Raw genomic sequence first — 12,074 nt, forward strand, 5'->3', positions numbered from 1 at the left:
TTATGACACCCCTGTTGACAACGCTGAGGAGCTGGTTGCAAGAATCGCAGTAACTGCCGGAGATGTGAGGTGTACATTGTAGCCGGCGGCGGGAACTTCGAACAATTACTTTATCCCATGTACCATATCATTTTTTCAATGTTTTATTAAAACGATTTTTCACTTACGGTCTCTTTTCTTTATGGTGCTTCTGTGTACATCACCGCTTCAGGAAAGCATTTCCGACCCCGCATTGCTGTATGATTTCGTGTCGTCAGGATGCACCCTACCCCTCTTAGGAATTCTGAAACGCTTAACTGAGACACCCTGTATATCTTATCGCTGTGTACAGGTGGTACAGCAAATGAAACTATAGACTGCTTATGAGACATTGGTACGGTATAATTATAAAGTTACCGAATTTCGTCATTCTTTCATGATAAAACTTTCATTGCTTTCAGAATTCGATGACATTGTATATAAAGATTTTGCAAAACTTTTGAAAACAAATAGCGAAGTTGAGAGTGCTGACATTCCATCTGCCACGCAAGTATGAAGATGTTTTTATTCTTTGTGTTTCTTTACTTTAACTCGTTTTGTCCCGAATTTATATATTGAAATGATACAAAAAGTGGTTTTATAGAAAAAGTGGTAAAATATATTATCGAAATTAATTGGTTTTACTACTGTTAGAGCATTCAAAAAGTCTTTGATAGATCAAAAAGTACTTGCTCTTTATAATTCTAGATCTAATCAGAAATAACTAAATCACCATGGTATCTGAGAATCTTTTAATTCACTCACATAAATGAAAATACTGAAAAAAAAGTTTCCCATCACAATGAATGTCTTTGAAAAAAGGAACTGTCCTAAATATATGACGCTGGGCGTTAACCAGTTAAGTAAATTGTATGTTAGTGTGAATTTATCGGGTGACTCAGAAAAGCATTCGTACAAAATCAGAATCAAGTTGTAATTAAATAAAAAACGGTAACTTAAATGTAGTCGTTGCTAATTTGACAGACTTACTTTGCTTTTACTTTAATTATTGTTAGTTTAATCATATATATAATCAATGTTAATTCAAAGTAGGACTAAATAGTTTTATTTCGATCAAAGTAATGGCGAATTAAATAAATCAAGCAATTATAAACCCCGCTCGCAAATACTTTGTGAAAGTCGGCGTATACTTTGATTACCAGTTTTATCTTCATACCCTGATTGATACGATTTCATTCTGGCACGTATTTGTGAAAGTCGGCGCGAAAGGGTTAAGAGAATCATGTTCATATATCGATTGTATAATATCATATTCCCTATTGCTAACTGTGTTGATTAAAAATATTTTTTACCACTTGAAGTTCGCAAAACTCTAATGAATCATATGGAAATGAAAAGTGGTTATAAAAAAACATTGGAAACACTTCTATACTGACTCTATGTAACTCCAGCAAATGTTTTATACAATTTTGCATGGCACAACTGCTGGCACAATTTTAACGATCATACCTATAGCTTTTAGAAATAGTAGCATTCTTATCCGCGCGAAAATACATTTCATTCCTATATAATGATTTCAAAATTTTGCTGAAAAGAAACTTTTAACTTCCTATTCTCATTTAGGTCGATGTACATTCTGCATAGATAAAAATGACACAATTTCTAAAAGATTCAAGCAGGATCTTTTAAATTATGTGAACTGTTTTGCCATGTAAAAACTTCCAAAATATTTGCTCCATAAAAATTTTTTTTCACCTAAAGTTAATATTGAAGTGTTTCCATATGTTTGCACAACCCCAGTATTAACCTTTCGCTACCGAGGTTCTTTTAACGGTTAAAACTGGATTTAACCACTTAAAGTTTCCAAGATTAAACGAAAAACGTTTGCAACCTGGAAAAGATAAAAAGCTGTTCTTAAAACAATTTCATGTCTATCTCGTTGCAGGTAGGAATAATAGACTACCAAGACATATTATCAGTTACAATAAGCATTTACATACCTGCAAACTTGTACTGTCGTTGAAAAAGACTTCACAAAGTGGTAGTAAAACAATAATTAAGTTTGGAAGAATTTTCTAAAATCAAAACTTTTAAGACATCTATTAGCATAATTATCTCCCAATCAGATATATATATATGATTTATATATTTTTATAAAATTAGTCATTCATCGTGGTAGTTTAATATTTTTTTTAACCTCCAATTTCAAGATTTTATACGCCAAATAGCTAATGCTGCTACCAGTAGGTTGGCAGCTATTTATTATTAATTCCTGATTGTGAAAACAATTGCTATTCAGACTTTGGTAGTCAAGAATATTTTAATCTCTTTGAAAACAAGCAAGGGGGAAATGGTTTTATTATCAGGATTTTTCTCTTTTCCAGAGTACAAAAAACGCTGCTTAAAATGTGTGTGTGACGTCTGTGACGTGTGTGTGTGTTTTGTCTCTGGGTCATCCTCAGGTATTTTTCCCAGACCGCTTTCAAAAGTCCATTGTTCAGCTCTAGTGTGACGCAAATAAAAAGTATTAAGTACTTATGAAATATGCTAATTAATAAGGGAAGACTATATTTTAAATTACGAAATTAGACTCAAAATCGTAATAAACATACCTTTTTCTTGGCCGATTTTTATTTCGCATTGTTGGTCATAGATGACGCCACTGAAAAAACAAGAAACGCACCCTCTTGATTTCAAGCAGGCTTGCTGGTATTGACATAAGTATCAGCACAACACTTAAACTTAGATAAAAATGCCACTTTCGCCCTTTTATCTCATGGTGATTCTGTAAATGTGCTGGTAAAATTGAGCGAAATAAAACGTGCTTTAATCTTAATTTCTCTACCACTTTTATAAAGTTTTTTATTGAAAGCGTAGTATTTGCAGATTCTATCTTATGAAACTTTTTACCCTGTGGTAGTTAACTTATATAAATAGATAGAATTTTGGAAAAATTTCATTCTAACCTAAGAACATGATCATCGACGCTTCGATTCGAAAAATTTAAACTACCACGACGAATCAATAATTAAAAAAAATATGCAGATAAAATCTGTTTATTTGCTAATTATGTTTATTGATGTCTTAATACTTTTGCTTTTAGAAAATTGTTTCAAACTTAATTGTTGTTTTACTACCAATTTATAAAATCCTTTTCAATTACCGTACAAGTTGGCAGGTATGCCAGTGGTATTGATGAATTGAAGAGAGAACAAATAAAGTCTATGCATATTGGATTATCTGACGGTTGTTGTGAACTAAAAGAGAATTTTTTATAATAGCTTGAAATTTTTTTTATTTATTTTATTGCTTAATCCGGATTTAGCGCTTTTGATCCAACGTTCTTTTAACACGTTCACACCGGGGTGACCCACCGGTGGGTCATGCTAGATTGTCTCATCTTGGCAGCGCACCGGAGTAAAAACTGGTAACAATAAATTTCATTTTTTAGTTTTTTCTGGGAATAATAAAAATCTATAACTGCCAATTGTTTTTAACGGATGCAATTTTTATATTGAATTGCTTCTTCGCCGTGATAAATTTCCTTACAATGAATTGTTGAGAATAAATTAACTCCTCCCGAATATTATCTAATACTGAAATAGTTCCTCTACCAGTGTTTTCTCTTTTACCGTACCAGTATTTTCACTTTTCTCGGCGTGAACGTGTTAAAGCACGGTTCCTTTTTTCAAAAAGGAAAAAGTGGTATCACAAGTGTTTCATTATTAGGATTTGTTTTGCGGAAGAAATAAAGGTTTATGTCAACTATAATATAATTATTTATATTTGGTAAAATTACTTACTTTATTTAAAAACAGCTGGGCACCTGGGCAGCGTAGCGTCCCCTATCCCATTCATCATGAAACTACAAAAATGAGTTAAAAACATTTTGAATATAAGCAGTCGTTGTGGTAGCTTTACAATAATATTACCATGATTAGAGAAAATACAAACTTGAACAGAGATATTTACAGTAATTGACATGAAAAAATGTACAGAAAATATAACCTTGATTAGAAAACATTACAACTTGAACAGAGATATTTACATTAATTGCCACAAATATGTACAGAAAATTGAATATGAGCGTGAATAAATGATTAATATATATACAAAAGTCGTGATTCATAGGCGTGAAGGTTTTACATAAATTTTGTCAAGCCTTAGTGGCGCCATCTAGTATGATCAACTTCAATTTGAAAGGGCAATATACAGTATTTATTTTAATAATCTGTATGGAAAATTAGAGTTCTGAATAATAATAAGAGTTCAAATAGAAGTTCAAATCAAGTAAAAAAAGACGTTACTGTGCAAGAGTGGCTTCCCCCATAATCCTCTGAAGCAGTTGAAGCACTTCTTGATTTTTTAAAAGTTCTTGCAATTCTTTAATTATTGTAACCAACCTTTGAGCAAGTTCTGCTGTTGTTGGTGGTATGGCACGTGTTCCCCTCCTGCGGGGACGGGCTCTGCACCCCGTGTAGTTGGCTGTATGAGAGTCTCCGCAGTTACTGCACTTAGGTGGTGTATTTTCATCTTTTTGGCACTCGTATGATCGGTGTTTGGCGGCGCACTTAACACATCTTGATGGTGAATTACATGATCTTTGACTGTGTCCAAATTCTTGGCAGTTGTAACACTGGATTGGATTTTGCCCGCCTCGGAACCTTTCAATACTGACCGGGATACTTTGTATATTGGTGATAGAGAAAATTTGTCGATTAACATCTGTTTCTGTGAGAATTGTGAGAAAAAGTGGGACGAGCCTGTAGGTCCCGCGCACTTTTCTCTTAAACTGAATTATCTTTTGCGTTATGATGTCTGACTTTGCCAGTTCCTGGGAGATATTATCAGTATAGAATCCAACTGGAAGACCACGAATAAGAACTTTTATATGCTTAATTGGTTGAACTTTTGCTGGAGTTGTGGGTGGATCTACGGTTGAACTGGAATCCTCCTTGGGTGGAGCTAAGTCAGTATCAGATATAGATTCAGATGGTTGTAAGGAGGTGGCGGTATCTATCGGTGAAAAATGTTTACTATTTGTGGTCATGATTAGATTTGCTTCAGCTTTTTGACATTATTTTTCTTTTTCTTCTTCTTCAAAGGGGGTTCTGCAATATTTTTGGTTGAGCTTTCTGAATCTCTGGTTGACTCATTTCCCGTCTGCTCCAAAAGTTGGCCGCCTTCATAAGTTTCCATATCAATGACATCAATTGGTGTTGTCGGTATTTCGGGCCTATTTGGCACAGGCATGAGAGACTGCTCCAAATGATTTAGTTTCTCAAGTAGTTCTTTATTTTTCCTTTCATCTTCTTTAATTCTCCTTCCCATGTCTGCTAACTTTTCAGCCATTTTGGTTTCAAAATCCGAGCATTCCTCATCCGTCGTTGAACCACGTGCACGTCTTTCGCTCAGCCGCTTTCCGCCACGTCCGTGTTGATGATACGTAGCCATTGTTGCGTGATTGCGAATATTAACTTCAGCAGTGATGTTAACGTAAATTGAAAGCTACTATATCGGGCAGAATCATTTAACTTAACTTGCATCTACTCATACTCTTAAGTTAATTCAGAATTAGAAAAACATACATGATTGCAAGAGTATGAAATAGGTATTACTCACTCAAAAGACACCAATGATAATCCGAAAGTCGCAGTTTTTCAAACCAACATCTAGATCAAGAAAACGCTGGTCGGGATCGCATCCGATGATCTCACTTTCAAAACGGTCATAACCAAATGTTCTTGACCATAATCATGACATCTCCACCGAAATTTTCGTATCAATAAGCTTCCATATTTGGTAAAATGCAACTTCGTATTTCTTTTTCTAAAGCACATTTTTAAGATAAAGTGGTAGTAAACAGGTGCGTACTACCCCTTTTTTTATGTTAAACAAATGCAAAAGATTTGTTATTAAATATATATATACTCTCTAAATAACACATTAATTATTATCATTATTTTATTATTTTGATTGTGTTTCTTCTTTGCAGAGAATTGCCTATCTCATAGCACAAGAAATTGACCCCGAAGAGTTTAGAAATATGTCAAAAAAGGTAAAATATCTATATTATATAAAACGCTAATACGTACGTATGTATGTATCAATAAAACCGATGATATTTCTTTTCTCGCGCTGGCAACAGTTTTCATTTTTAATTGATTGGATTCGGCGCGCAAGAGCACGTAGTGAGCATCATATGGCTAATCCATGTTATATAAAACGCTAATACGTTTTAATTGATAGGCTTCGGCGCGCAAGAGCACGTAGTGAGCAAAATTAAGGTTTAGAATTGCTTCGGAGAAATTTGAATTGTTAACAATGACTTAAACAAAAAGTTTTATTTTAACTGATAAATACTATATTATAATTTTAACTTTTTCTATGACTATACTCATTTTCTTACTCTTTGTTTTTTATACATTTTATATTTTTGTGATAAAATAAAGAACTTATAGTTGTTCTGCTTCTGAACACTGATGAAAACGCAAAATGATGGGCTTCATCAACAATCAAAAATATATACATTTATTTTACAAATTCCATATTAGGGTGGCGCCATTCAGAGAATTAAAAATACAAAATTATCTTTAGCGAAGCCGATGCTTTACATCCGGCGTTCAGTGGCAGACTACTATTTCATATTGTTTTACAACACATGGCTTTAGCCCTTTTGTGGGAAAGACTTTAAAACAAAACTTACAACAGTTACTTTTCTCAACAACTGAAATTTAGAATAGTGTGATTAAGAAAAATATGTGAACTGTTTGCAATTTCAAATTAATATTGAAATGTACAGGCTTAGAATTTTCTACAGTGAAAAGTTTTCGGAACTTCAGTGTTCAAAAAAGTATACAAAAGCTAGACGTTAAGAACGTATCCAATGAGCGAGTAAAGCGAGCATCGGATTGCGAAGCAATCCGAAATGAACTGCGAAAGCAGTTCCGGGGGTTGGCGAGCACCAGCGAGCAGGGGGCGAAGCCTCCTAGTATATATATATATATATATATATATATATATATATATTAATAACGACGATTTTTTTGTAATTTACATCATTTCTGATTTAGACCGGTATTTGTTCTTTCAATGTATAGTGCACCAAATAAAAAACGGACCATCCAAAATAAATTTAGATCTAATGATGGGATCTTCACGTTCTAGGCTTCGAATAGTTTCCAGATCGAATAGTCCTAGAAAATCGAATTTTAAATATATGACTTCGTAAATATTAGTTCGATTTCGCTAATTTTTTTACATGTAAAATTACATCCTTTAAAATGGTGAAAAAAATTTTATACTTTACAATTCAATTTTTTTCGACTATTATAAAGTAAAATATTAAAAAAAGATAACTATTTACTAAAACTAACACTCTGCATTAAATTATATTTGGATAAACGAATTTAATAGTTGTATCTAAAGATATGGTGACATTCTTGATATATGGCGAAATATGCAAAAAATTAACACCAAAGGGACCAAACCTCGAACTGACCAACCTTTGGATACCATATTTTCCAGGTTGCAGCTACCCCCTATAATTTGGGTTTCAGAAATGCGAATCTGCCGAAAAAAGGCATATGTTTGTTAAAGGAAAATACGTTTTGGTGTCTGATTTCGTAACTTAAAATATCGTCTGCACTAATAAACTAGCATATTTGCAGTCACTTTCTCAAACCTGTGAGATTAAGTCTTAGAACTTAAAAGTCCGATCTTTAGATCAAATGTCATTGTGGGTGGTCTGTTCTTTATTTTGCGCACTAAACAGTACGCCAAAAAAAAGAAAAAAAACCGGACCACCCTGAATAAATTTTGATCTAATAATTGGATCTTCACTTTCTAGAACTCAATTTTCATGGTTCAAGGGGGTGTTCTCAAATATACTAATTAGAGTAGACAATATTTTCAGTTACGAAATCAGTTTTTTCTCTGAATAAACATACCTTTTTTCATACGGATTTATGACCCCCAAAATATAGGGGGTAGACCGAATCTGGGAAACATCGATCCCATAGTTTGGCCGAGAGAGCGATCCAAAATGTGAGCCTCTTAATGTTAATTTTACTTTTTGCGTATTTTGTCATATCTCGAAAACTTTTCACGTGAATTGAAAATTTTTTCCACATAATTATAAAATTCGTTTGTTCAATGATAATTCCAAGCAAAAATAAATTTTAGTGAATATTTTTTTTTAAATATTATTTTTAATACTATTCGAAAATTTTTTGAATAGAATTGTAAGGTAAACGATTTTTTACATCATTTTTAAGTAAGTAGTTTCGTATGGGGAAATACAAAATTTGAGCAAAATAGTGAAATCAATCAAATTTTAAGTATATGATTTTTTTAAATTTGATTTTTCAGGAACTATTCGACCGATTTCCCTCAAATTTTTGTATTTTGCCATCTAAAATTATTTACTTTAAAATCATGTAAAAAATGAGCACCTTTCAATTCAAAATTTTTACGATTATTAATAAATAAAATTTAAAAAAAAATAGTATATATTTACTAAAATTGCTTTTTTGCATGGAATTATCTTTGAATAAACGAATTTTATAATTGTGTGCAAACATTTTTCAATTCGGTATGGAAGCTCTCGAGATATGACGAAATACGCAAAAAGTAACATTAACTCCATTAAAGTAAATTAAAGTCAAATTAACTAAAATTTGACAGGGATAGCCTGGTTGGTAGGGCGCTGGGCCCATGTTCGTGGGTTAGAACCCCGCCGGCCGAAGAAAAGTGACTGATGCACGTTACATCTGTCGAGTCGCAAAAGTCCTCCATGTTCCTATAACAAATCAATACCTCTGGAGGTACTGGATTGGAGATCGATCGTTTTCTGATTCAGGTCAAAATTACGATCTGTGGATGAATGATTGTGTCCGCCCTAGAAACGGGTGTGACGTATGGTGTGGCTGAAGGCGAATTCTTGGCCATACATGGCGCCACTATAAAAACAAGAACTATCGCACCCCCTCTGCCTAAACAGGCATACGTCAACAATAACAACTAAAATTTATTTTTGTATCGCTCTCTTGGCAAAACTATAGGAAACATATTTCCCTGTTTTCGGCTATCCACCATGTTTCGGTCTTCAGAAATCCGAATTCATTCACAGAAAATTATGTTAAGTTGTGTCAAATTTCGTAATTTAAAATATCATTTGCATTTATTTATTAGCATGTTTGAGATCACCCCCTTGAGCTATTAAAATTGAGTCCTAAACGTGAAGATCCGATCAATAGATCAAAAGTTATTCAGGGAGGTATGTTTTTTACTTTGCGCGCTATACATATTTCGAAACATCCACTTAGAAAAATTTCTTACTAAATGTAATTTCTTATGCAATATTAGTTTTCTACACATTACAACAAATACACATTACATTTAATGTTAAGAGAAAAGATAATTTGTGTACTAAAAAGAAAATGTTTATCTTCAATATTTAATGTAAATATTATTCCCTTATAGGAAGCATTGAAATGGTTACAAAATTCTCAGGGTAAAGCAGGACAGGAATTCAAAAATTTTATGCAAAGACATGGCCATAGATCAGTGCAAGAGGTAATGTTTAATTATTTGTAGTTTAACCCATTTGTGACCAGCGTCTTTTTAAAAGGACGGTTCATATTTTCAGAAATGAAGAAGTGGTAGCACAAGTGTTTCATTTTTATAACCTTCACTGAACAACAGACCCAATTTTTAAATTTATGTCTACCAATGTTTTTTTTAAATTTTTTTTATTTCCAATGGCACATTAAAAGACAATTAAACACAAAAAAGAAAGCAATAAATCTATAAATATGAGCGAGTAGTTCAGTAGCGTTCCCAGAACAGATTTCATCAAAGGCCACTGTGGGACACGTTACCAACGTCAAATTCTGTAATCTTGAATCCCATCGAGAATACAAGAGAACACCTTTATCAAGTATTGGGAGTAAGTTAGCCTTCATAGAGGACCTTTTTAATGGAATAAAAGTTCCGCCTTTGCGTTACATGGAGAGGAAAATCAAAAACTACTGTTTAGACTAACGGCATGGGGACACTTAACCCAAGGCCCATCTACCAATGAGGATATTTTTACCCAGCACTGTTGTGGGTGTGAGCCGGGTGCAGAATTCGTACGGACCAGTTGTTCACCTTATTGGGAGGCAAGCGCTCTATCCTCTGATCCACCACGGTTCAAGTTCTTCATTAGTAGGATTTATGATGCAGAAACAAAATACCTATGTCTACCATAAAATATTTATAATATAAATATTTATTTTTTGGACATGAAGTTGGAGCACATATACATGCATTTTACAGTTTTGGTTAATATTTTAATCATTAAAAGGCTAGGCAAGAGAATATCGCCTATAAGTTACATATGATTACAAAACAGTTCTGTTTCACCTTTAGAGACTGATTCTGAAAATTAAAAATAATAAAAATTAAATCCTATTTTATATTACTTTAGGGCGCTTTTTTGTGACATAAAATGAAAACCAAATGTAGTAAAAGAAATAATATGTAAGGTCTTATCGAGGAAAAAATTTAAACTGCTTCACAGTACACTGCGGCTATTAAAAAAGCAGTTATAAAATTTTATTCAGTATTTTAAAAGCGTTCATAGTTCCAGAAAAGATTGGGCTATTTTTTTCGTGATTTATATAGCAAAGCTCTTAGAATTATAAAGATATTAAGGTGGAAGGAAGCTTTTAATATCTTACTATCATTTTGGTCTATGCAAGTTTCTCATTTATAAAAAGGACATCATTTCTAAAAGCTTCTAGCATAATCTTCCAAATTGAGTAAACCGTTATGCCTCGTGAAAAAAAGAATGTTCTCCTAGAGCTGGTGTAAAAGTGTTTGAATTATTATTTCACAATTTTACATTGCCTCCACCTCATTTGGGCTCTAAATTGGCTCAATATGAGTCCTATAAGGACAGACACTGAGAGAAAAATGTTGAGATGTTTAGAATTTTTAATATTGGCCCTAAATTGGCCAACATATGGCCAATATAGGGTACATATTGGTTGAAAAATGAATATAAAATATCGAGTGAATCTGACAATTCTATATAGACCCGATATTGTTAGTAAAGTGGCTGTAAAATATCGGGTAAATTCGACAATTCTATTTATGGCCAATACCGGAAAAATAATGGCCTTTTGAACCTTTTAATGAGTCAGCATTCATGAATATTGGTCCAATGAGGGCCATTATTTTGCTGCTAGGCTATATAAGGCCAAGAATGTTGAAATCGTACAAGAGAATTATTTATCACAGAACAAAATTGCGTTGTTAAAGTCTGTTTTTGTAAATATTATTCTGGTAATGCTTCTAATTTTAGTCTTGTTTTTATGTGAAAATGAATATAAAAAACCTTGACAACATAAATCGAAAGAATTATATTTATTGTTTTTTAGTTTGATTTGTATTCGATTCCATGGAGAGAAACACCTGAACAGTTAGTGAATTCCCTCCAGGTAAGAAAATTAATGATATTATCAGGTACTATTAATTACACTGGTCAACAAAAGAAACTTTTTTCTTGGTGCCTGGGATTTTAGAACGGATTTTAGCTATATTTGAGTTGCTGAATCTAAATATGAAATCAGTTTTTCTCTATCAGCTTTACATTTTGAGACAATTTCGATTATCTATCAATGTTATTTTCTGTTCAATACTTTCAAGTATGAATGACGTAAAATTTATACAAGGATTGTCAGTCCTATTTTTATAATAATTTAAATAAAATAATATTTATGAACTAATAATATTATTATTTTATAAATAAATGCTATTACTTTAACCCAATTGTCATAAAAAGAAGACTAACACTACGTCAAATATAACTAACTAAATATTAATGGAATCAATCGAAGGAACCGTAACAAGTGGACTTATCCCGATTTAGTCTCTGCAAGGTGCCCGATTTCTCACTAAGAAGTTGTGGCAATTCCAACGTTTTACCAGCTACCAGAGGTCTGTGAGGACGAGTATTGTCCCTCTGATCAGTCTTCTGATACCACTGAAGGTGATTATGAGAAGATATCATTTATTCAACCAAGATAGCAAGATATCAAGATAGAAGA

At 32.9% G+C, this 12,074-nt stretch overlaps 1 protein-coding gene across 2 annotated transcripts in view; it reads left to right on the forward strand.

Moving 5' to 3' along the window:
* Window positions 1–12,074, forward strand: part of LOC107451670 (uncharacterized) — an 83,632-nt gene that overhangs the window by 54,824 nt on the left and 16,734 nt on the right. For both annotated transcript variants that reach the window (XM_087150043.1, XM_087150041.1), the window contains 4 exons: window positions 441–529; window positions 5,975–6,037; window positions 9,463–9,555; window positions 11,406–11,465. In XM_087150043.1, coding sequence (XP_087006169.1) covers window positions 441–529; window positions 5,975–6,037; window positions 9,463–9,555; window positions 11,406–11,465 — 305 coding nt within the window. The remainder of the gene's footprint in view (window positions 1–440; window positions 530–5,974; window positions 6,038–9,462; window positions 9,556–11,405; window positions 11,466–12,074) is intronic.

Source organism: Parasteatoda tepidariorum, chromosome 8 (genome assembly GCF_982258835.1).
Source record: "Parasteatoda tepidariorum strain Cologne lab strain chromosome 8, Ptep-v5.0, whole genome shotgun sequence".
Lineage (NCBI taxonomy): Eukaryota > Metazoa > Arthropoda > Arachnida > Araneae > Theridiidae > Parasteatoda > Parasteatoda tepidariorum.